General features: G+C 44.8%; 1 protein-coding gene across 1 annotated transcript in view; it reads left to right on the top strand.

The window, feature by feature from the left end:
* ERCC6 (ERCC excision repair 6, chromatin remodeling factor) overlaps positions 1–19,936 on the top strand; it is a 94,427-nt gene extending 74,491 nt beyond the window's left edge. Inside the window, exons 13-20 of the mRNA XM_074999932.1 lie at positions 5,034–5,144; positions 6,770–6,889; positions 8,322–8,416; positions 11,674–11,819; positions 11,918–12,628; positions 13,283–13,484; positions 14,775–14,853; positions 15,334–19,936. Of these exons, the coding sequence (XP_074856033.1) occupies positions 5,034–5,144; positions 6,770–6,889; positions 8,322–8,416; positions 11,674–11,819; positions 11,918–12,628; positions 13,283–13,484; positions 14,775–14,853; positions 15,334–15,765 (1,896 nt within the window). The 3' untranslated portion in view covers positions 15,766–19,936. The remainder of the gene's footprint in view (positions 1–5,033; positions 5,145–6,769; positions 6,890–8,321; positions 8,417–11,673; positions 11,820–11,917; positions 12,629–13,282; positions 13,485–14,774; positions 14,854–15,333) is intronic.
* Positions 19,937–25,754: the final 5,818 nt, after the last annotated feature.

The raw sequence follows: 25,754 nt of genomic DNA, 5'->3' as shown, positions 1-25,754 counted from the left end.
AGGAGATCCTGGCAATTATAGACCGATAAGTTTAACATCAGTACCAGGCAAATTAGTAGAAACACTAGTAAAGAGTAAAATTGCAAGGCACATAGAAGAGCACGAATTGTTGGGCAAAAGTCAGCATGGTTTCTGCAGAGGGAAGTCGTGTCTGTCTAATCTATTAGAATTCTTTGAAGGGGTTAATAAACATGCGGACAAGGGGCACCCAGTGGACATAATATACCTAGATTTCCAGAAAGCCTTTGACACGGTCCCACACCAAAGGCTTTTATGTAAATTAGGTGGTCATGGGATAGGAGGAAAGGTCCTTTCATGGATCGGGAATTGGTTAAAAGACAGAAAACAAAGGGTGGGAATAAATGGTAAATTTTCACAATGGAGGGGGGTAACTAGTGGTGTTCCCCAGGGGTCAGTCCTGGGACCGATCCTGTTCAACTTGTTCATCAATGATCTGGAAAATGAGGTAAGCAGTGAGGTGGCAAAGTTTGCAGATGACACCAAGTTGTTCAGGACAGTCAAAACCAAAAGGGATTGTGAAGAACTACAAAAAGATCTCAGCAAACTGAGTGATTGGGCAGCAAAATGGCAAATGAAATTTAATGTGGGTAAGTGTAAGGTAATGCATGTTGGAAAAAATAACCCAAATTACACGTACTACATGATGGGGTCAAATTTAGCTACGACAGATCAGGAAAGGGATCTTGGAGTTATAGTGGATAGTTCTCTGAAGACATCCACGCAGTGTGCAGCGGCAGTTAGTAAGGCAAATAGGATGTTAGGAATTATTAAAAAAGGGATCGATAATAAGACAAAAGATATCATACTTCCCCTATATAAAACTATGGTACGCCCACATCTCGAGTACTGCGTGCAGATGTGGTCTCCTCACCTCAAAAAAGATATATTGGCATTAGAAAAGGTTCAGAAAAGGGCGACTAAGATGATTAGGGGCTTGGAAAGGGTCCCATATGGGGAGAGGCTAGAGAGACTGGGACTTTTCAGTTTGGAAAAGAGGCGATTGAGGGGCGATATGATAGAGGTATATAAAATCATGAATGGTGTGGAGAAAGTGAATATAGAAAAATTATTTACCTTTTCCCATAATACAAGAACTAGGGGACACCAAATGAAATTGATGGGTAGTGGGTTCAAAACTAATAAAAGGAAATTTTTCTTCACACAGCGCACAGTCAACCTGTGGAACTCCTTGCCCGAGGCGGCTGTGAAGGCCAGGACTCTATTAGGGTTTAAAAAAGAGCTTGATAAATTTTTGCAGGTCAGGTCCATAAATGGCTATTAGCCAGGGATAAAGTATGGTGCCCTAGCCTTCATAACAAGGGCAGGAGATGGATGGCAGGAGATAAATCACTTGTCTTCTGTTCTCCTTCTCTGGGGCGCCTGGCATTGGCCACCGTCGGCAGATGGGATGCTGGGCTTGATGGACCTTTGGTCTGACCCAGTATGGCCATTCTTATGTTCTTATGTTCTTATGTTCTTATGTAACTCATTCAGTGTGTTCCGGGGTAATTGTATATAATTCTAGCTTTTTACCAAACTGACTGATAAGTCTCAAAATGTAACTGTGAGTGGGGAATCTTCATTGAACTGTGTGTTTTCAGGGGAGTCCTGTTGGGCAGGGTTTTCAAATGCGCTGTGGCCACATGCAGCCAGCTATTAGGAGCTGCTCTTGCAGCCGTAGCCACAGCCACAGCCTCCTCCCCAAGAACCACCGGCAGTCAGTAAAGCAAATAGGATGTTGGGAATAATTAAAAAAGGGATAGAAAATAAGACAAAGAATATCTTACTTCCCCTATATAAAACTATGGTACGCCCACATCTTGAGTACTGCGTGCAGATGTGGTCTCCTCACCTCAAAAAAGATATATTGGCATTAGAAAAGGTTCAGAAAAAGGAAACTAAAATGATTAAGGGTTTGGAACAGGTCCCATATGGGAAGAGGCTAGAGAGACTGGGACTTTTCAGTCTAGAAAAGAGGAGACTGAGGGGGCGATACGATAGAGGTATATAAAATCATGAATGGTGTGGAGAAAGTGAATACAGAAAAGTTATTTACTTGTTCCCATAATATAAGAGCTAGAGGACACCAAATGAAATTAATGGGTAGCAGGTTCAAAACTAATAAAAGAATGTTTTTCTTGACACAGCGCACAGTCAACCTCTGGAATTCCTTACCAGAGGACACTGTGAAGGCCAGGGCTCTAACAGAGTTTAAAAAAGAGCTTGATAAATATTTGGAGGTTAGGTCCATGCATGGCTATTAGCAAGGGGTAAGATATGGTGCCTAGCCTTTTGTCGAAGGCGGGAGACGGATGGCGGGAGACAAATAGCTTGATCGTTGTCGTCGGTTCACCTCCTCTGAGGCACCAGGCATTGGCTACTGTCGGCAGACACGATACTGGGCTAGATGGACCTTTGGTCTGACGCAGTATGGCCGTTCTTATGTCTGGGCTGTGCCACCCTTTGGAAACACATGAGCTGAAGGAGCAGGTCGTCAGGAAGTTCCCCAACTTTGTGAGGTTGGGCTAGGGGGTGGCAGACTCCAGCCTGTGAGTCTGTGGGTGGCAGACTCCAGCCCTGGACTCAGGAGCCATTCCAGGTTAGGTGGTGGTTGGCTCTGGCCCCAAGCTCGCCACGCCACATCATCAGCCCAAGCTGACTACGTACTCACTCCCCATCCAGGCTTAATTCCTAAGTTTGACCCTGTGCTCTCTGGGGCTAAGTAAGTCTGTTGTGATGAGTGTTATGTGTATGTTAGCTAATATCTCTCTTCACATCAAACTTGGTAAAAAGCAACCAGGGAAAAAAAAAACACGAAGGAAAAAAAAGAAAGAAAAATGTATCAAGTACCTTATTTGTATTTCTATTTTGTATAGGTCTAGCAAAAAATGGGAATAAATGTACACTATTTTTTATTATGGCTTCTTTAAAAAAAAAACAAAAACCTACATACATAAATTACAATGTTTTGGATATGGGCCTGTGCAGATGGAAATAAATTGGGAAATAGTAAGCCACGAAGACGACAGGTCACTGATTCAGAGTACTAGAGATGACTCAGTAAATTAGAGGGAAGCCAGCAGTATGCTTTTTAATAGAGCTAAATGTAAATGTAGATTTCTAAGCACAAAGAATGTAGCCCATACTCTATCCTGAAAAAGACTCAGCTATAGTGGTGGACAGTCAACTGAATATGAGCTCCCAGGGTGATTCTTTAGAAGTGGGTCTGTCCCATGAAAGCCCATCACCTAATAAATTATTTTGTTAGTCTTTAAAGTGCTACTGGACTGCATTTTGGTTTTGCTAGAATATAGACTAGAGCAGCTATCTCTCTGTTACTACTTCTGTAGCCAAAAGTGCTCATGGGATCCTGGCATGTAAAAATGCGGATCTTGAGTAGGCACAGAGAGGTTATTTTACCTCTGTATTTCACTGCTGGAGTACAGTTCAAGAAGGATGTTTAGAAATTGGAGAGAGTTCAGAGAAGAGCCAAGGGAATGAGTCAGAGGATTAGAAAACATGTCTGAGGGTGATAGTCTCAAAGAGCGCAATCTGTTTAGTTTGCTATAATTACAGATTATATATATATATACACACACACACACACACACACACACACACACACACACACACACACACACACACACACACACACACATATATATATATATATATATATATATATATATATATATATATATATATATATATATATATATTAATAATGGGCTCTTTAGTCTGTAAGAGAGAGGTCTAAAATGGACCAACAGCTGAACATTGACGTTTGACAAATTCAGACAGGAAATAAGCATACATTTATAACCTGTTGGAACAGTTTTTATCCAGGATCATGGTGGATTGTCCATCACTGGCCATTATTAAATCAAGATCAGATTTTATGTTTCTAAATGAGCTGCTTGTCCTGCTCTCTTTACTGTCAGTCCCTGAGGAAAAAGCTACTCTTCTGCTTCTCTGTTGGGTGACGAGATGTTAGCATCTCTCCCTCCTGTGTCTCTGTTAATTTAGTGGTGTGTCCATTTGGGGTGTACATTGTTCTGGAGATGAAAATGCGATTCAAAATGAAAACATTTCTCGTCCTAACTTTGGATGACGATTGTGAGTGCTGTGCGCCCTGCTCTTCTTGTGTTTTGCAAAAACTGAGTTCCTTAAAAGGAAGGCGTAATGTTTGAATTGTGAAGGGTAGTAAGTATGTATAGCAGGGCTGTTTTGTAGCAAATGTGTAACTCTTACTCAGGCGTGTGCAATATATTTCATTACCTTCTGAAGTGCTGAGGTGATGAAGGAGTTGGTCAGACCACCAACGGTTTGTCCAAGGGAGGTTTGGGGAGCTGTGTCATCAGAATCTCCTCTCCTTCCTCTCTTCTGGACAAAAAAATCCCTGGTAAGCCTCTCCCCGTGATGTGGCCAGCTAAGGGAAAACTGTTCTCTGGCGTGCTTCCCCTATGGAATAGCAGAAATAGGCTGCTGATAAGAATTGTGTATTAATGCTGGCAGGTTGGCATTATTGTTTTCTATCCTCCATTACACGGCTATCTGGCAGCTTTTGTAACCTGTTAGAGTGTCTGCTGCAGGCACATGTACAGGCAGAGCCCACAAAGGTGTTCCACCCGACAGGCTCAAAATGCACAAATGGCATGCCTTCCCTTTGCCGGTCCACACGTGTACGACTTCACTTTGCCTCTGCGAGTTCCCTGGAACGTTCCCCAACCAAGCCTAGTCATCAGCCTTTTGAGGTCATGCCCCTCACTCCACTCGGTCTGGGGAAACACCCTCATTTCCAACCGTAAAACACCTCACTTATGTTTCACAGGTTAGTATAATTCATTATTTTTCTGATCTTTAGACTTCATAAGTCCTCCCCCACGCCACCTCCACAGCAAAACATGATCTGTCCCTTTAATTGCAATTAATATCAGAAATAGCTTTGACAAGATCTGATGCTCAGGTATTCTTCCTACCTGGATTACATTGAAAGCTTTCTGTTAAAATAGATGCTGAGAATCCTTGAAGTATTTCTGAGAGACAGAAGCTATTCCTACCTTAAGATGGATGGTACCACCACCATTGCATCCAGACAGCCTCTCATAACAAGGTACAATCAGGTGAGAACTTACAACCTCTCCGTACATTCTTAGTGATGATTGATCTTGAGCTCAGTTCAGAGCTGAGTTTTTTAGCCATTCCCTGTGGTCTTTTTCAGAATTGCTCCCTGAAATGGGAGAGCTAGGTTTTGACATTTAAGTTGATTGAGAACAGTTTGTCTTAGTATGGAGAGAGAGAAATCACAGTTTTTCCCACACTGAAGTTAAAACAAAGCCCAAGCTTGAACAGGAAAGAGAACTTCACTGTAAAAGAAATAGAACAAATCAAGTACAGACAGTTTAAAGTGTGGTTATGGTGAGAAATGTGACTTTGTAAACAAGGTTATGTACTCCAGGTGTCTGCTTCCTCCACAGTACATCTTAGTCATTTCTGCTGTCACACCTGACAAAATCAAACTTAGCTACTTTTGAGCATAGCAGAGTCAATACACCCATGGAAGATTAAGCTCGTTTTGAACGAGTCTCATACATGGCCAATAGTAGCGATAGTCTAATTGTAGAATCACTGTTACATGGGATGAAGAGGCAGAGTGTATACAGCTCAATTTTCAGATCCCAGGAGTTTGCAACATCAACATATGTCATTCTCCACTGAGGCAGCCACTGCCATTATTAAGTTGTCAGAATGCCAGTGAGAGATCAGCTCCTGGATGAGGAACAGCCAGCTTAGAGTCAGCCCAGGCGATAATGAAGTGATGCTGGTTGGAAGGAGCAAATATTTCAAGGACTCACTGTAACACTGTTGCTTCACATTCTGTTGAGGCTGTATAACCCCATTTGTTGAAGTGAGCTTGGCTGTTCACTAAGGGCATGTCTACACTTTGAGCGTGCAGATGCAATTCCCAGCTTGAAGAGACATACTCCCACCGTCTCAACGAGAGCTGGAAATAGAATATTCCCCCAGCAGCACAAGCAGCAGGAGGGGCTAGCTGCCCTGAGTCTGTATGTAGTGGCCAGTGGGCACGTATAGCCCTCCTTGCCTTACCAAAAATCAAAAAAACAGCCCAACAAAGCCAGAATGGCAGTTGTTACATTGACACTCCCTTCTGCTACCCGTCCCGTGCAAAAAATGAATTAAAAGGCCTGAAACAAACCAGCCAACAACAAATAGAGGTTAAGGTTTTTAACCTTAGAAAGGGAAAAATCCACTAAGGCGTTCACTGTTGAAGGTGCCCAGATACAATGGTAACAAGAGATCTTATAACACCCTCAGTGAGATGAGTAGCCATTTGAAAAAAATAATCATTTGACTTACAAAGAGGATCCAGAAGTCATGAAAGGGAGATACTTTGCACTTCCATAGCATCATTTGTTTAGGAACGTAGCAGTTGCCAGACTAGATCGGTCCCATGAGCCATCACGCCCTATATTGCACATCCAGTAGCGACCAGCAGCAGCCACTTCAGACGAGGGCGCCCGAAGCCCTCTGGTGGGCAACCAAGGAATCACTTGCCTGTTGTGATTGGGTTCTGCGTCTGTGAATTATTAATGGTGGTCTTCACTTCTCCAGTGTGTGTTTAAAACTAAATTAATCTCATAATACCTACAAGAAAATAATGTAACAAAAGCATTGTTGTATTTGGGGGTGCTTTATTAAATTTTGTCTTGTGTTGCATGTATTACAGGACACGTCCATCTTTATTTTCCTTCTCACAACTCGAGTAGGTGGTATAGGCGTCAACCTGACAGGTGCCGACAGAGTTATTATCTACGACCCTGATTGGAATCCCAGTACAGACACACAGGTATGTTTGGCTCAGATGAGTTTAAAAAAAAGTTGAGGCTTGAAGGAGGTAATAAGTTTGTTATTTTAAATAACTAGTTAAGAGATCATTATTATGTTGATTCTATTTCAGTATCAAAGGGGTTGGAAAGATTTCAGTGTTCTTTAATGTAGATTTCACAGTCTCAAGCTGCAGGGGAAACGGTGTCCCTTTTGCCCTTTTCACGTACACTTCAGTGCCGAATTAGAACACTTTAAGAATGGGTTTAATAAGTAAAATAAACAAATGACACATGTTCAAGACAATAGCAACTGCTATCTGAATCTCTCTCGCTCGGAATGGTGTCTCAGGGGAAGATGCCATGTACATCTGATAAAGTTCTCTTGTCCAGCAAGACTCAGTCAGATGCTGGGGATTCTGGTCCCATTTTAGCGTATGAAAGTGCAGGGGGTTTAGAATTGTTTTTAAGGTAAATGCAAGTTTTTAATTAATCTGAACGTTTTGGGCCAAGTATTAAAGTAGCCCACAAAGACAAACACTACTTTGAAATTCTCCTGCTTTCTCATATGTTCAGATGGGAGCTGAATTCCCTCAATCCGTGGTGTCCAACACATTGGCCGCATGGGGCTATTTGGCTGGAACAATGAATATATTTTCAGAAAAATGTAGCTAGTTCGCTTTAGCAGTAACCAGGCCCCTAAATTCATCATTAAAACCATCCATGTCAGTATGGTAGTTTCCCATTTCATTGTAAAATTAAGCCATATATGAAGCCATTAAACGCTGAGATTGTACTGTTTTATGCACTGCAGCGTTCTTAAAGGGCTGGGCTTTGTGTAAAGTAGCCACTTTTCTAAATAAAATTATTCAAAATGCACGCATGTTCATATGGCTTGGAGGCACTATGTTCAGCCGCTGGGTGGATATCTTTAAAAACAAGTTAAGGTCATACCCGTCTGAAAAAGGGGGAAAAATTTAGCTTCACTAGGCCATCAGCACAGCCCTATGAAGCACCTGCACAGATGATCTGAGTGACCTAAGGTTCTGGATAGGGAATATTTTGTAAAGCCTGCCAGTTTCAAGTTAAATTGAGGAGGTAAAAAACTGTTGGGATGCACATATATGAAGTGGAATTGATTTCTGAAATGGATCTTTCTTGGGATAAGTTTATCCGAGGGAAAGCACGGTTAAATAGCATACTGGTTCCTCTCTTGTTAAAATTCAACATGGATTGTAGAGGTGGTTACTAGAATCTCATCTTTCTAGAAAGCTGGACCATGGGAAATTTTTATTTCCTGCCTCTGTAAAAGTGTGGTCATAATAATAGTTTCTTGAACGATTGGTTAAATGTCCAAAGCAGATTTCAAATACATAGTCATACCAGTAGTTTTCCATGCATGTGACACTTTGCTGCCAGAGGGTCTGGTCTGCTAAACCTTTCTTTATGCTCTAGGCTCGAGAGCGTGCATGGAGAATAGGCCAGAAGAAACAGGTGACTGTTTACAGGCTCCTTACTGCGGGCACTATTGAAGAGAAGATTTACCACAGGTCAGTAGGACCAGTGTTCATCGATAACTACAGTGTGCCGGAGAAGGGAAGGTTGGAACGCCTTGCCCCTATCCTGCAAAAAACGTAATCACCTCTGCCACCTTACTCAAGGGAGCAGCAGCGACAGCGATACCGATACCTCGGCTGTCCGTAGCACTTCTATCTATATATCTCCTAGCGCTTTGAAGGAGGTCAGCATGATAATCTCCACTTCATAGGAGGGAAGCTGAGGAACAGAAGTGAATGACTCCCCTCAGCTCTCCCACTAGGCCACTGGCAGAGCAAGTCATACAGCGCAGGTGTCCTGAATCCTAGTGCAGGACAGGTTGCGCTAGGCCGCGCCTACCCAGTTAATTTCTGTGGAACTATTCATGTAAGCAAAACGAAGCACATGCTTAAATTATTCTTCATTTTTTCCCCCTTTTCGCAATCCCTTTGTGTACTTAGTACATCAGAACAAGTTACACCATTTAGACTGTGTATCACAGATCGTGAATATCAAAATAGGGTTTAGCAAACATTTTCTTGTCCTCAGCTGGGAGATGTCTGTAGGAAGATTTGAAATGGACCTGAAGCATAAGTACATAATCTTCTACTTCTAAAAATAATTTCTCAGCAGATCTGGTCCCGGTGTTTATTCCGTAAGGGCTGACTACTTTAATTACAAGAGGAAGGCGGCTGCTGTGCATAGCCATTGCAGCCATAGGGCAGGTCTGCTCTACAGAGAAAGGGTGAATTCAGGTATGCAATTCCAGTTTCGCCAATTAAGTAGCTAGAGGCAGTGCACCTTAATTTGGGCTCCTGTCCTGTCCCCGCTGAGGGAGGAGCGGGTAGGAGCACTGTTGCCGACACAGGTGCCCTGTAAGTTTGATTTAGCGCATCCCTACAAGGCACATTAAATCAAACTCTGGAAGATCGGCTGCAGCAGGGCCGATCTTTCCTTTAGTGAAGGTGTATCCATAAACAAATGAACTGGATTCTGCTAATTCAAATGCATTTCCAACAGAGTTATGTACAGAAATTGAGGTACCGGGTGAAACTCTCATCCAGTTCTCTCTCGTCTGCCAACGGCCCTGGTCTGGCAGGACCGTGGATGTTGCTAGCCCAGGGAGTGCTTGGACAAGAGAGCTCCAGCTGCATGGCTGCAGCAGAGCCCATCTGGTGGCAGCGAACCCTGCTGGCAGCCTGCTCTTGGGGGACCCACTGCAAGAGCCCAGATGGGGTTGGAGAGCCTTGCTGGCAGCCCCACAGGGGGGATCCTGCCAGGGAGCACTGCCCCCCGGGAGCCCCATAGCCCCACACTGGGAAACCTGGCTGGGCCTTGGAATCCCTCCATCGGCCCCGTGGCTGTGGGGCGCTGGGGCAAGAGAGCCTTGCAGCCCTGCCGCTGGAGAGCCAGTCAGGGAGCCAGCCTGAGGCACAGAGCCCCACCGGCAGCTGAGAGTCCCACCAGGAGCCTAGCACGAGTGGAGCCCCCTGCAGGAAGCCTGGCGGAACAGGGAGCTGGTGCCAGGTAGGAGGGGGGCCTGGCCTGCCAGTTGGCCCCTCCCTACCCCATAGCAGGACAGCCAGGAGGGCTAAGCTCCCCTCGTCCAGCAAATCCCCTCATTCAGGACCGCTCGGGTCCCAAAAGTGCCAGATGAGTGAGGTACAGCCTTAGTTGAGTGAATGCAAGTTTACGGAACACAGTGACACATCGCATAGGTGTCAGTATTCTAAAACGCATGTGTTTTAAATAATTTTCTGTTACCTGCCCAAACCTAAGATGTACCTGGATGTGCTGTTGCAGGAGTATAGTTTAAAATCAATAAAATTTCTAGTATTATGCGTGGTACGTAATGCATAGTATAAAAACACAGAATGGCCACTCAGCAGACTTTATACTTGTGCTTCTTTTTCCGAATATCAAAACGAATAAGTCCCTGTGAAGAACTGGTTAACATTCAGCTGTATGGTTAAAATGCAGCCAACCCCCTTATGCGTACACTTCTAAATCACAACTGTTTTTTTAGTTTGCTTTGCCATTCAGTTCTCATAATAGCTCCATTAATGTGATCTCCAAATGAATGTACTTAGGTATTTTGATGTCACTTGGATGTACGTTGTTCTTTACAATGGGAACATCCTCTCTCATAAGGCTGATAAATGGGAAGCTCTAAATAATCCAATACCAGCACTTAGGAAGAGCAGTTGCTATTTGCTTCACCACACAGACTCAAGGCTTCCGCTGCTAGTTGGCTTGCTTCCCAGCTACAAACGCTGGTTCAGTTTGAATAACCCTGACCGCACAGGGGAAGTGGGGTCTGACCTCCGGTTAGAACAGCCATCAGAACTCCTGTTCTTTTCGGAGAGCTGCGATGGGCTCGCTCTGAGCCTCGGGCGAGCAACTTTACTTCACTTTGCCTCCGTTTCCCGCTGTGTAACTTGAGGAAATATTGACCAGCCTCATGGAGGTTTCTGAAAATGGATTGTTGTAAACTTCTTTGAGATGCTCTGAGAGATTATGATTATTCTTTATTGCATTATGCTGTAGTTCAAAGCCATCTGATCTGAACACTGATTTCACAAGCAGAGTTTCCCTGCACCATTGTGACAGGATCTAATTTGCCGTCAAACACTGTAGCGCAAACCAGGTCTCCTTATAGGGATGGAGGAATGCTTAATACAAGCCTAGATTTCCCAGGAGTGACGGGAATGTTCTGGCAGCTTCGTTCTTCCCAGTCCCTCCGGATGGGTCCCGGTCTTCCCCCAGCCCTTGTGGGGTAATCCAGCCCATACCAGCAGACAGTCAGACTCTGAGCTGAGGCAGTGTGTGATTTGTGGCCTCTCTAACCAACATCTTATCATTTCGACTTTATCACTTTGACAACTGCTGTCTTCCCTTACAGAGCTTCCTGACGCTCGTGTGGTAAATGCAGGCAGGGCTTTCTGTTTTAATGTACAAATACCCTCTCGCTGTGAAGTTATTTACTACTTAGGATAAATGAAGTCTCATAGGATGCTTCAAGATGGTGGGTTCCTACTGTGTTATGGAATTGCTAAAATGCAATAAATTCTTATGGTTAACAATTTAATGGTTGTTTAAAAGTTACTAACTCAGATTGTCTTTGTAAAACAAACATCTTCTTCCCATTACTTAATTGTTCTGTAGGGTAACATTCATGATGATTAAGTTTTCTTGAGCACTGTATTTAGTGCTTAAACATACCTAGACACTGTTTCATCTAAGTACTACAATTTTATTTAATATTTTCCAGACAAATCTTCAAACAATTTTTAACAAACCGAGTGTTGAAAGACCCAAAACAAAGGCGCTTTTTTAAATCCAATGATCTTTATGAACTTTTCACTCTGACCAGCCCAGATGGATCTCAAGGGACAGAAACTAGTGCTATTTTTGCAGGTACATGAAATCTCTTTACCTAAACTATGAAACCTAAATTTTGTACAAGAAACTATATGCAGAATATTTATTATTATTTAACTTCACGCTTATATCAGGTACTGGTTCAGATGTTCAAGCCCCGAAACGCCAGTTAAAACGGAAACTTGAAGAGCCACCGGATTGCGTTTCCAAACGTGATCTGCATCTTAAAGAGCACAGCTCACCTAAATATGATAGGCCATCACATTCCTCCTCAGCAAGCTGTTTAATGAATGCTGCTTCTAAAGCAGTAGAGACCGTTGGAGAGACCGAAGGAAACTTAGAAACTTTGAACCAAAACAGTTCTGTGAAAGATGGTGTCCAAGCTACTAATAATACAGACTTCTCGACTAAAGGTGGGGAGAGAAGTTTGGAAGCGACTCAGGGGGCTGTATTTCAGGAACTGGAAAAGAACGCATGGACCTCAGAGCATGTGGAATGTTCAAATCTGGCATTGATTGGTGAACTGCATGGGGCCCCTAGTGTAAGTATTGGTCGCGTATGTGAGACAGACGGTTCCCAGGGAAAACAGAATGGTAACTGTGAAGATGAACAACTAGGAAATAATCCTCACAAATGCACTTCAAAAACTAAACACGGTATGGATATGCAGATGCCAGAGGGCCACAAGAATAACCTGAAAAAACCAAAAGATCACAAAGGTGCCAGATTTGAAGGGGAGCGCATCCCATATCTGGTGAAACAAAAGCAGTACAGAAAGGACAACCAAGAGGAAGAACAGAAGAAAAATGATGATTATGTCCTGGAGAAACTCTTCAAAAAGTCAGGTAACCATTCTATTCATTTGACATAATACCAGCCTGGGAGAAAATACAGAAAATATGTGCGGGTAGGTTTCCATCATTTGCAGTTGTGAGCAGCTGCAATACAATAGACTTTCTCTTTTCATGTAAATGACCTGTTGAAAAATATTTGTGATTTAGTCGTCCTATATTAAAACAGTCAAAGGTCTCTTTGACTGAAGGTTTCTGAGATATGTTGAAACTTCAGCTAGAGGAGCTGGTGTGTGCGTGTGTTTTGTTGGTTTCATTTTGTTTTTCTGACATGTGGGACAGCAATATGGTGGAGAACGCCAGTGCCAAAGCAATTACCAGAGTTAGACTGAACTTGGAGTACCACTGAAAATGAAGTTGCCCAGATGGATTTAGCCTGTATCCAGCGATACAGTGGAACCATACTAAGTTGAACCAATTACTGAGAGAGCCAGTGGGAGTGGATGCATTTTCAACTCTAATGGCGAATAGGAGTGGTTTGTTACTGTGGCAAACTACTTCAGTTCACTTGATAGATAAGAAATCTCTGTTATAAATGTTGAACATTCCCAGGGGCTGTGTAAAACGGAATTCGTTTTTTATTTTGAAGTTCACTGCTTAATTTCTCACACATTTTTTCCTCCTCCCTCTTTGTGCACCCTCTGCTAGGAATACACAGTGTTATGAAGCATGATGCTATTATGGAAGCTTCTAATCCAGATTATGTGCTAGTGGAAGCAGAAGCTACCCGAGTGGCGCAGGATGCCTTGAGAGCCTTAAAGATCTCCCGACAACAATATCTAGGAGCAGCTTCTCGTGTGCCAACCTGGACGGGCAACAGCGGTCTGACTGGTGCACCATCTAGACTAAAGTAAGAATAGTACCCAGGTGGCTTCTGCAGAGGGAACCTTTAACACAGTCTGCTCTTCGTGATGGTTATTTGTTTGGATTTACTTCAAAAACCATAAATGAGATACAAGGCTGATTACAGAAATTGTACTGAAATAGTAATTCTCAGGTCAAGTTTTTGAAAACACTTTAGACCCATTTCCCAGTCTTTGCTTACTTAGGCTTCTCGGACACTTTTGGAAATGGGCAGTTAAGGACTTCAGTCATTTTGACTCTTCTGAAAATGTTACTCCTCATCAGATAGAGTTGAGATGGAGATATAAGTAGAATGAATTAGGGGTGCATATCGGAGAAAGTCCTGTTTTGGAATGGCAATCAAGCTAGATCAGCTTCAGAGTGTAACAGTATTTGGTTGAGAAACCTGTAAGGAACACATAGGTGCTACAGATGCTGTGCTGTCAGACGTACTGAAGGGTGGAGTCCCTAGGTGTGGCTAGGCTAGCTCCCCACAGCTGAAAAGGGAACTGGCATGTCCCTTTCCTAGGTACAGCTGGGGAATGTTCAGCAACCAGCACAAGTTAGAAGGCCCCTGGAATAGAAGGCTGCTCTGTCATTCAGGCATTCATGGCGGAGCAGTGCTCTCCGGCCTTCGTCCATCCTCAGAACACTCATTGCACTTAGGTTGAGGCATATCATCAGGTACAAGTAACCCAGGGGCTGACTTTGTAGCACAGTTTCTTGTGCCCTTTGCACCACTAGAATGGTGCAGAGGGGAAGGAATGAGTGCCAGAATCTGCCCTGCCATCTTCCAATCAGCTCATGAAACTGCGCACCAGAGCCTGAATGATCCTGTGTCACATTCCACGTTAGCCTGGCTGTCAGACCTACTGTAAACATCACAGTATAGGGTGCTGTCTAAAATGCCCCTTATAGTTTCAGCTGAACACAGTTAAGTCTTCACTTCCCCTCTCAGCCTGATGTGTGGTTTTCCCATATTAAACTGCTGCTATAATTTGTGCTAGAGATGGGCAAAGTTGTAGATAAAGTGTGTATATAAATTGTCCTGTATACAGGGATACAGTTTCCTACTGCGTTGGGACTCCGATAGTGACAGTTGCATCCTGTGTGAGAGAATCTCCAGGGCTGTAAATGCTAAGAAAGTCTTATCGTTGATCACTAAAGAGTTGATAAGATCCACAGTACCTGGAGAGGGTTCTTTCAACAATAATTCAGTCCAAGTATATTAGAAAGCATCACAGCATATGTCTAGGAGAGCTATTGTAATAAATTACTTCTTTTGCCTGGTTTTTAGGAGGAGGTTTGGTCAGAAAAGGAACCCCAGTTTGCTTCTCCAACATTCATCCAGTACATCTCCTGGAAAAAATTGCAAGGTAAAGCATAAGAACTGGTATTACTTTTTTTTCTTTTTTCCTCTCCATGAGTGTTAGCTGATTTATTTGAAACATTCCGACTTAATTTTTTGATATTTATAATATATGGCTCATAAATCATTACCACCCTCGGCAGAATTCCAAAAGTGTTAGGCCTTAAATTTGATCTTTCTTTTTCAAGCTGTAGCATCATACTCAGTTGGATCAACAGCACGAGTCTTTCATTTCATCTTCCTGTTCAAGATGTTCTGGTTCAGAAGTTGAATTTCTGTTTTAGCTTCCCAGCTACTGAAAAACGTATTCAGGTTGTGAGATTAGCTCACACAGAGTCTGACATGTTTTAATTCACGTAGTTAACTCTTGCAGTTTGCTGAGTTTGTTTTGTTTTGCATAAGTCTGAGTGGCAGGCAAATTCGCAAAGAGTAAATTCCAAGGATCTCAAATGCCCACTTTTCCCACAATATCTATGTTTACTTGCAGGATGCTGATACAACGAGGAAAGAGAAGATAAAGAAGAATACTTCCAGTGTACATTTTGATGGAAAAATGGAAACAGGAGATCCATCATCCAATGCACTAGATTCATCATCTTTGTTAGCCAAGATGAGGGCTAGAAACCACCTTATTTTACCACAAAGGATGGAGAATGAGAGCGATGAGAATCTCCAGGCACCTGCTCAACTCCCACCTTCGACAGAGCATGATGAACTGCTGGTGGATGTTCGAAACTTTATAGCATTCCAGGCTCGTGTGGATGGAGAGGCTAGTACTCAAGAGATACTGCAGCAGTTTGAATCCAAGTTGTCAGCTGCACAGTCTTGTGTGTTTAGAGAACTTCTGAGGAATCTCTGTACTTTCCACAGACACCCAAGTGGTGAAGGTGTCTGGAAACTAAAGCCAGAATTCCGCTGACCTTTCTTTAAAAGTACATCTGTATGTGCTTGACCAACGCTCAGCTCCACAAGACTTCCTTCTGTTCTTTCTGAACCCACAAGTTTATTTTGTGTTAAATATTTTAATTGCCGACTTGTACCTGGTGCAGCACTTAAACATGTCTCACTGGAGACAAAACTGACAAACTTCCTCTAAACTCTATTTATATAAAAATGCCCATCTACCTCACAGTTGAAATAATACAAACATTCTTAACGTAACTAGGCAGCGGAACAGGTGTATTAATAGTTTATTGCAATAAGAGCCATGGATTTTGCCGTGTGATGTCATATTTTATCCAGTTTCTGTGATGATCTGTCTTCTGTTGGTTATTTGACCAGTCGTGGCGGGGTAGGGGTTGTGGGTGCACATTATACCAGTAAACAGAAACGTTAATCATGAGTTTAAATGAAAAGGCCGTTTGTACCAACTCGTTTATCAAGAATCATTGTGAAGACTTCCATTGGGTGTTGGAAATCTGCTTTCTAGTGTTGCTGCTTTCCTTTTGGCTTGACATGTGTCTCTAGGAAAAAAATCTACTTTCATGAAGGTTTAATTGCACTAAGTGAGAGCCAGAAAAACATCTGGATGAATTAGGAGATGGGTAATGGGTTACAGAATTCTTTTACCTATACCTCACCCCTTCAGAGCCAGCCAAGTCCCAAAGTACTTGCCTGGTTTAACGCTCGCTACCATGAACAGTCATGGCTTACTGTCACATTGATTTCAAAGGAGGTCTGGTAGTAGGTGATAGGCAGTTGCTGTCCGTGGCCTCTGTAATATAAAGAAAAATCTGCCCACAATTGGAGCTAATTGTGACCTGCTTTCAGCCTTGAATAAGAATGGAGAACGAATTGCCTTTGCAAGGCCAGTGTGTGGTCCTTCCAGTTCAGGGCAGAGACACGTGTGTAGTGTGGGGGGAAGCTTGCCATGCTGTACCCGTTCTGTAGATTTAAAAAAAAAAATAAAAAGTCAATTTCCCTGGCCTCCACGTCAGCACTAAACGAACATGTATTTCCTTTGAAAAAAGAAAGAACTGGATTAGCAGTAGTTGTTGTTCCGACCGCTGCCACCTGGAGTCTCTCTGCAAGATACTGTGTGCTTCATAGAGAGATTTTAATGGGAAAGTGGCAATCTCTGTGCCAAAAGGACATTCTTCCTCCTCTTTGCAGCTCCTCTAACACATTGTATCGTTTTAACTGAGGAATAATCAGATGTAGTCAGTGGATCCCTTTAGAGAGAGAAAGGCAAAGGTGATCAACTGCAGGTTTTTCTTGGAGTTCATTACTATTAAGCAACTTGTATGAACTAATTATTAAGCTGCAGCTATAAGCAAAACTTAAAGGTGATTTGTGAAGCAAAAATAAAAAGTTTTTTTCCTTTCCTGCTCCAGAGTGATTTAGAAAGATGGCTCTTAGGTCTTTTCCCCAAACAGGCTTTCTTCAGCTTGTGTGTTACTCTGGGGTTCTTGCTTCCCTCTCTTTGCTGAAAGATCCTTTGTGGGACCCCATTTCTTGAAAAGTGCTGCCACACTGTGCCCTGTCTTGAGTTACGCTGTGCCTGCCCGCACAGAGGAATGAGAGTGGCCAAGAACTGGCGTCCCCTCCACATGGCATTTGGAGGAGACATTGCTGCAGCTCAGCTTGCAGCCTATTATGACATCCACTATGCATGGTCTGTGAACTTACCGAGGACCTGCAGTGATGAGAGTGAACCACAGAACTGACATTCCTAATGCAGAAATGTTTAGCAAATGTTGAGTCTGACTTCATGCAACATCAAGGAGCGGCGAAGGGGTGACATGTATTTTTAGCAGTTCACTTTAAAGTTGTACATTGATTTCTGATTGAGTTCACTTCAGGAATTAAGTATGTGTCTCTGGTGCCAAGTAAGGAGTTTGGGTGTCCTGTTTCACATACTGCTTTCATTCTCAAAGCCATAGCCTAGATTAGAGGGTAGAAGGTTTGTAGCTCTCTCCTCTGATGTGTTCATGGCAAGAAAGGGGCTGTGTGTGCTTTAATGATTCCTCAATTTTTATGAGCTTAATAAAATGTCACTGGTAAAAACGAACATTTTTGCTAAGAAACTGCTTTGCTTCTGGGATTTAGTTAGATAACAGGCTGTCCCTTTGGACAAAAATGGAAAGACCCCCTTGGACAGGAGCTATCCCTCTCTTGATGATCATCCATCGGACCTTAGAATATCTTTGAGGATGTCTGACTACAGTCTTAGTCCTGAGTTTTTGCAGGGCTTCCATACACATGGGTAAGTGTAACTTTTCTTATTGCTTTAATAAAACTTGTCATACAGATTAGACTTCGTACTTACGATTGTGTCTGTAGTCACTGGCCTGGGACTTTGTGTGTTCCTAAAAGTCTCCAAATTTGAGAGTAGCACCAAAAGTTATTTCACTCTTTTGAGCTTGAAACGCGCAACTGGAGCTGAACACACGGTCGCTTAATGCAAAATTATTGAAGTCAATTTAAATGCAAAGGGCTTCAAGCACTGCTCTTGTTTGGAGCCAGAACTGGAGGAGCAGGGGTCTGAAACCTGGATTGTGTTTTGGCATTGCATGCAGGCTCGTAACACCCAATGTTGGGGAGTCAGACCCGGCCCCAAGACCTGCTGCTGCAGAGTGACATTTTGATGACTGAGTTTCTCCCCTCCTGCACCTCTTCTACGAAATTGACCAACTATTTGCATGACAAAATTATAGCCTTCCTGATAGGCCACCTCCTTTTGTCTTCTGTAATCCCAAGATGGCTTGTCCGTTTGCTGGTTTTGACCCGGTTTTTAGGAATGGAATTTCTTGCATAAGGGAGGAAGATTTTCAAAAGCCCCTAACAGGATATGTGCTCCTCAAACCCATGGCAACTTAGAAAAATCTTCTACCAAATCATGACAGTTACAAAGCTTGCTATGTGTTGGGCCAGGCTCTCATCTGGTGCAAATCAGTCTAGCTCAGCTCCTCTGCTGGTGACAATCAGTAGTAGTAGCATCCTTCAGTCTATGTAGACTATGGATCGCGCCCTTCGTAGTTCCGTTGGGCATCCTCATTTGCAGCATCGGCTGTGACTGTGAAGACCCACACGAGAGTGACAGTCCTTGCTGCACCTGTTGCATATGTAATGGGTGTCTGGCAGGTCCTTGCTGTGCTTTCTGTGGGCTCGCTTCTCCTTTGCTAGCTGTCTGATCCTCAACTCACCCTTCTGAAGGCCCTTGTATAGTTCCTGCCTCCATCTGCTGCGATCGTCTGCCCGCTCCTCCCAGCTGTCTGGCTTGATGTCTACTTCCCTGAGGTCTCTCTTGCAAATATCTTTGTAGCGCAGCTGGGGGCGTCCGGGAGGTCTTTTGCCAGAGGCTAGCTCCCCATACAGGATGTCTTTTGGGATCCTTCCATCATTCATCCTGTGGAGGTGGCCAAGCCAGCGGAGCCGACGCTGCTTGAGGAGGGTGTGCATAATTGGGATTCCAGCTTGCTGAAGGACAGTAGTGTTGGACACTCTGTCCTTCCACGATATTCCAAGGATGCGCCTGAGGCAGCGCAAGTGGAAGACGTTCAGCCTCTTTTCCTGGCGGGCGTACAGGGTCCAAGTCTCGCTGCCATAAAGGAGGGTGCTGAGGATGCAGGCTCTGTAGACTTGCATTTTGGTGTGAGTGTACAGCTTGTTGTTATTCCACACTCTCTCATTGAGTCTGGACAGAGTTGTGGCTGCTTTACCGATCCTCCTATTTAGCTCAGTCTCCAAGGACAGGGTGTCAGTGATGGTGGACCCGAGGTAAACGAACTCGTGGACGACCTCTGACCTCGTTTACCTCAGTGACAATCAACACTGTTCTATTGAAGTTAACAGAGATTTCCGTGAGCGTACAGCCATGCTGTCCAGTCCACCTTATCACTTACTGGCATATGCTTTCCCCCGAATATGCAAATCTCTTTAAGCAGGTGCATACTTGAATTCTAGTCAAGTCCAGCAATTTCTCTGGCTTCCATGGGTGTGTTTTGGATCTGAGAGGTTATACTTGTCTGTTTCCCAATACAAGAAATAAATAACCCGTTGTGTTACTGACAGCTCTGGTTCATTTACCATTTGGGAAATGTCTTTTATGCCTATTTCTGATTGGCTTTTCCACGCCAATAAAATCCTCTGCTTTTACAGACGGTGGCCTCGTTGGGGTTTTTTGGTCAGCTGGACTCTGTAGATAGCTTCTGTGATGTGCTTTCAGAACCTTGCGGAGAGGAGATATTGACCACTCTTCTCATTCTACTATCCAATTCAGAACACGTTTCAGCTATGTCTGATATCCAGTGTCTAATAACTGTAGTACATCGATAACCGTCCAAAACTACTCTTATTTACACTCATGCAAACCTCAGTTAGCTGAGCTGAATCAGTTTTTCAGTATCTACCAACTAATTCATCTGGATACTGAGTAAATATGGCTCCATACGCAACACGGGCAAAATCAGAAGAGGCACAATTCAGGGTAAAGTAAGGGGGTCTCTTTTCACAGAGAGATTGTCTGGCTTTCATTTGAGACTGAATATAAAGTAAATCCATTCCTTAAAGAGAGATGCTATCAAAATGTCTGAGGAAATGCCAGGGAGGAATCCCTGTCGATAGCACCCTGGTGTGATCATTTTGCAGGAGATTTAAAACAGCGCCTGAAAGCGGCAAGAAACAAAGGCAGAATACGACGTCGTAAGAAGAATATTATATATTTCTCAGTTGGATTCTCTAGAGAAGTCTGATGCCTCTTAAGAAAGCTTTCAGAGAGGAAAAACCTTGGCAGCCATCGTGCTTGCAGGACCACCGCGCCTTCTGGGGGAATGTTCTGAGAGGGGTTTGATAGACTGGCAAAATGGGTTGGGTTTTTAAAAAAGGGCCGAGAGAACACAAAAGTAAGTGGAGAACGCAAAGCTTTTCTGAGGAAAAGATAACATCTTGCTCTAATGGAGACTGGCATTGGTGATTCCTTGTGGAATCTCTACAGTGTTCCCCCTTGAGCTGTGGATCTGTCACATCCCCAAGTGAAGAAGATTGAGGCTGGGAGGCTGCCCAGGAAGAGCCAGCTGCTGCAGGCAGTAGTGCCAATGATTCAGTAAGAAGCCCTTTTCCTTCTGCGTCAGTAGTGAGCCAATGTCCCTGCATGGTGTTAGGGGGTGCCTGTGCGGCTGGCTGTGCTGTCAGATACGATGTAAAAGTGGATTACTCCTGGCTCCTCCACTGGCCTGCTGGATGACCTTGGCAACTCATTGTGCCTCTGTTTTCCCATCTGTTCAATGGGGATAATCATGCTGCCCTCCTTTGTAAAGCACTTAGAGACCTGGCAGTTCATTACAAGGATGTTGAAAGAACTTTAGAAACACTGGTTAAGTCTTTAAAGATCCCTAGTTAAGCACTCCTGGGCCCTGTCTACATGAGCCCCAAACTTCGAAATGGCCACGCAAATGGCCATTTCGAAGTTTACTAATGAAGCGCTGAAATGCATATTCAGCGCTTCATTAGCATGCGGGCGGCAGCGGCACTTCGAAATTGACGCGGCTTGCCGCCCCGCGTCTCATCCAGACGGGGCTCCTTTTCGAAAGGACCCTGCCTACTTTGAAGTCCCCTTATTCCCATGAGCTCAAGGACAGTAGTGTTGGACACACTGCTGCGGCTGGAGGTTGAGCTCATGGGAATAAGGGGACTTGGAAGTAGGTGGGGTCCTTTCGAAAAGGAGCCCCATCGGGATGAGCCGCGCGGCAGCGAGGCGTGTCAATTTCGAAGTGCCGCTGCCGCCCGCATGCTAATGAAGCACTGAATATGCGTTTCAGCGCTTCATTAGTAAACTTCGAAATGGCCATTTGCGTGGCCATTTGGAACTTTGGGGCTCGTGTAGACGTAGCCCTGTGGTGCTAACTGGGAGAGGGGGTTCGGAAGTGCTTTGGATCCTTGGAAAGGGTTGTACAATTATTATAACACTGATATCATGGCCAGAACTGTACAAAATACAACACAGCAACAGTCCCTACCCCAAACATTTTACAGTCTAAATAAGCCACATCCTCACGAGCCAGGATGAGGTGGCACGTTGGAGCTGGGAATCAGTTTCCAAAGGGGATGATAACAGATACGTGGTTAAAAAGGGCCTCTTATTTATTACCATTCCAATTAAATGCTGAATGTGCTCTCCTTAACTCGCCGGTTCTCTTCACCCGCTACGAAGGATGTTAACGGTTAACTGTAAAGTGTCACCTGGAACGGATGAGGCTGACCGATGACGATTAACCGGTGGGAGCTGAAGCAGTCCTGCCCCTGCTTCAGGCAGGGAGTTGCGTGGGGCTCGCAATGGTCAGGCGGGCTGTCCAGTGCGGTCACAGCAACCTCCAGCCGCAGCAAGGGGGGCTGGAGCAGCCTCCCCGGCCATACACCCCCAGTTCGATCAGTTGACCAGTTGATCTCGTTTAACCAGTTAACTCACCAAACTAATTTTACATTCCTACTCGCTGCCCACTACGCAGTTGCCATTCTAGGGCCTGTGGTGCTATCAGCCCTTCCGCCTTACTCTGAATTGCTGCTGTGTTGTGAGTCCTGCTGCTTCAGCCAGGACCTTTGTGGGTTTGTGTTTCGGGGTTCAGAGCAAGGTGTGCGTTTGAGCAGAGAAGAGGAGGGAAATTCAGCCTTCTCCCTACTGGGAGCCAGCCAGACCAATTCGGACCGTCCATTGCAGGCAGTGGCTAGCTACTGCTGAGGTAAGGGGTCAAGCTATGGAAAATAGTGATGGTGTTTGCACTGCACAAGCTGCCCCTTATCCCCCAGAGTAAAGGCCAAGTGAGCCGCTAAAGCGGATAGTTGTTCTCTTCCCTGTGGAGGGGAGAGTGAGTAAGTCTGATGGCCCCAAGTCGGTGGCTAGAGGGACCGAAGCTGCAACCTTGAGGGCTAGCGCCATGTGCACTACCACATGAGCTAAAAGCCAGCTAGCACTCAGCTAAGGCTGTAGAGCAGAGACTTTCCTCTCCCTTCCCAGTGATCTCAGTGCCTCTGGAGTTCCAAGCCCATCACAGACTAGCTTAGAGTCAATGTAATGGAGCAGAGATGGTAGGGAGAATTGGGAAGGCCCGGAGAGGAAACCAGGCTGCACCCTGCTTCCTTCCTAGGCAAAACACTACGCAAAAAGGAAGGAAACGTTGAAAACACGTAGCAACAACTTACAGGCACAAATCCTTACAGGAAGGCGGTAATTACCCCCACACTAAACAGTGCACACACAGGCCATTCCAAGTCAACGTCAGCCCCCCAAGAAATCCAAAAATACTGGGGGTGGGAGGGTGGAAATGCACAACTAAGGCATTTAAACTGCCTCCATTTGTGAAAATGGGAAAAACGTGATAGTCTTTCCCTAGTCGTTGGACATGCTGGGCTCCCACAGTGCCCATGGAAATCAATGGCGCCTGTCGGTGCTCGAGCAAATTGATCCTAATGCTCATTGAGGCCCAAAAGGCCTTGATAACTTCACTGTTACCAGCTTGCTAAATAAAGCTTCCAGTGAACTGCTGGAAAGCACCTCCAGGGCTTTGTTTCAAGTAGATCTCCCAACATGTCATCCCCCAGGGCTCTGGGAAGTCCCATGGTGTTATGTGGAGCCCTGCGTGGATACAAAATTAGCATTTGCATCTGTGTCTGCAAAGAGAACCATGGATATCTGCATTGGCACCTGCAGATGTGTATATAAAGCAGTTTCCCAGGATTTGAAGTTCTCGGGTTATATTAACGAATCCAATGTTAGCCACTCGGTCTACATCTTGAAGTCTAAAGAAGACTGCATCTAAAAGTCTGCCTCAGATATCTAAAAGGGTGTCCTAAGGAGGAGGGAGAAAACTTGTTCTTTTTGGCCTCTGAGGATAGAACAAGAGACAATGGACTTAAACTGCAGCAAGGGAGGTTTAGGTTGGACATTAGGAAAAAGTTCTTAACTGTCAAGGTGGTCAGGTAGTGGAATAAATTGCCAAGGGAGGTTGTGGAATCTCCATCGCTGGAGATATGTAAGAACAGGTTAGATAGATGTCTGTCAGGGACGGTTTAGACAGTACTTGGTCCTGCCATTGGGGCAGAGGGCTGGACTCGATGGCCTCTCGAGGTCCCTTCCAGTCCTAGTATTCTATAGTTACATCCTGAGCTGGTGTAAGTCACTGACACGAATGGAGCAATGCCAGTTTTCACCGCCGGAGTCTGGGTCCCTCGGTGTAGACAAAACATAGCGTGTTTGAATCCAGCTGCTGGCTGTGATTAATGTGAAGGCCCACAAGGAGGTGGCAGACCTGGGCCGTCTCGATTGCTGCGGCGTGTTTAACGAGAGGGCAGTGCATGGAGAAACTGGTAGTGTCCATCCATCTTTGATGAGGGCAAGGAAGAGAGAACATAAGAACGGCCATCATAGGTCAGTCCAAAGTCCATCCAACCCAGTATCCAGTGGCCAATGCCAGGTGCCCCAGAGGGAGTGAACAGAACAGGGAATCATCAAGTGATCCATCCCATCACCCATTCCCAGCCTCTGACAAACACAGATTAGGGACACCATTCCTGCCTATTCTGGCTAATAGCCACTGATGGACCTAACCTCCATGAATATAGCTGGCTCTTGTATGAGCCCTGCTACAGTGTTGGCCTTCACAACATCCTCTGGTGAGGAGTTCCGCAGGCCGACCGAGCATTGTGTGAATAACTGCTTCCTTTTGTTCGTTTTAAACCTGCCAACTATTAATTTTATTTGGCAACCCCTAGTTCCTGAGTTACGGGAAGCCACTATCAGAAGCAGACAGCTGAGGAAGGTGGGATATTTGTAGTGGAGAAAGACGGTATATTATTATGGCCAGTAATAGTGAAATCACAAAGACAACATTCTCCTAGCCTCCAAACACTCCTGGAGGCCAGGGTGTGACCAACCGTCCCATATTTGGGATGCCAAAAAGGCGTCCCTACTTATTTTTTAAAAGGGACTAATAGCCCCGTATTTAGGCCCTCGGAGGGTTGGGGCGGGAGTTCCCACGGCAGCTACTTTCCCAGGGTTGGGGGGCCAGGTAGTGTCAGTTCCCCGGCGCTTGGTGCTGCTGGGAGGAGCCACCCCTCCCACCCATCTCTCTCCATCCCGTATTTGGGCCAGGGAGATGTGGTTGCCCTAACACGGCATCCAGTTCCTATTTTGAAGGCAACTTCACCACGAAGAGGTGGGGGCTGCAGTCCAGCCAGAGGCCTAGAAAGCAGCGTGATCTCTTCAGCGGGGAACTGCCCTGGGACAAAGAGCTCCACAAGGAGGCGTAGGGTGAGCACCACACCGACCCCCACTGCAAAATTTGGATCCGGCATCAAATGCTAAACTCTGCAATATTCAGTGGTGCTCAGAGCTTGTGATTTGGTGCAGACCAAACAGAGCCAGCTGGGAGATCTGGAACCAGCTTGGCGGTTGTGTTCGGAAGTTTGCTGTTCTTCCAGTGGTCCCCGGGGGTGCTCCACGGCAGGTGTCAGCCCCGGCCCCGGCGCTGCAGTTCGGAGATGTTTTTGAGCTGGAGTTAACCGGACTGCCCGTCTGCAGGAGCACCAGGCTCTTCGCGCGCTTTTGGTTACGTGCACGATCCGGTCCAAGCCAGTTCCTCTCAGCCGCCAGCGGCTGCCGATCGACGGCGGTTGTGCTCCACCCACGTCTGAAACCTAAGGTAAAAAAATTGTCTGTAAATTGTTTGCTTTACCTCTCTTTGCAGTATTTGAAGAGTTTTCCTACTGCACATAGTTAAAAGAAAAAAAAGAGGAATGCTTAAACAATTTGCAGAGAAGTTTTAACTTGTTAAGAGCGGCTCTTATTGACTCTTAACGATCATTTACGACTTCAGTGCTGTTTTCCTTTTTTTTTTGAATAAAAACAATGGTTGAGACAAATAATAATACATATATATATATATATACACGTGCACACACGATTTTTATTCATTT

The sequence above is a fragment of the Carettochelys insculpta genome, chromosome 7 (assembly GCF_033958435.1).
Source record: "Carettochelys insculpta isolate YL-2023 chromosome 7, ASM3395843v1, whole genome shotgun sequence".
Lineage (NCBI taxonomy): Eukaryota > Metazoa > Chordata > Testudines > Carettochelyidae > Carettochelys > Carettochelys insculpta.
Note: the sequence above shows the minus strand (reverse complement) of the source record. Positions and strands in the feature narration are given on the sequence as shown.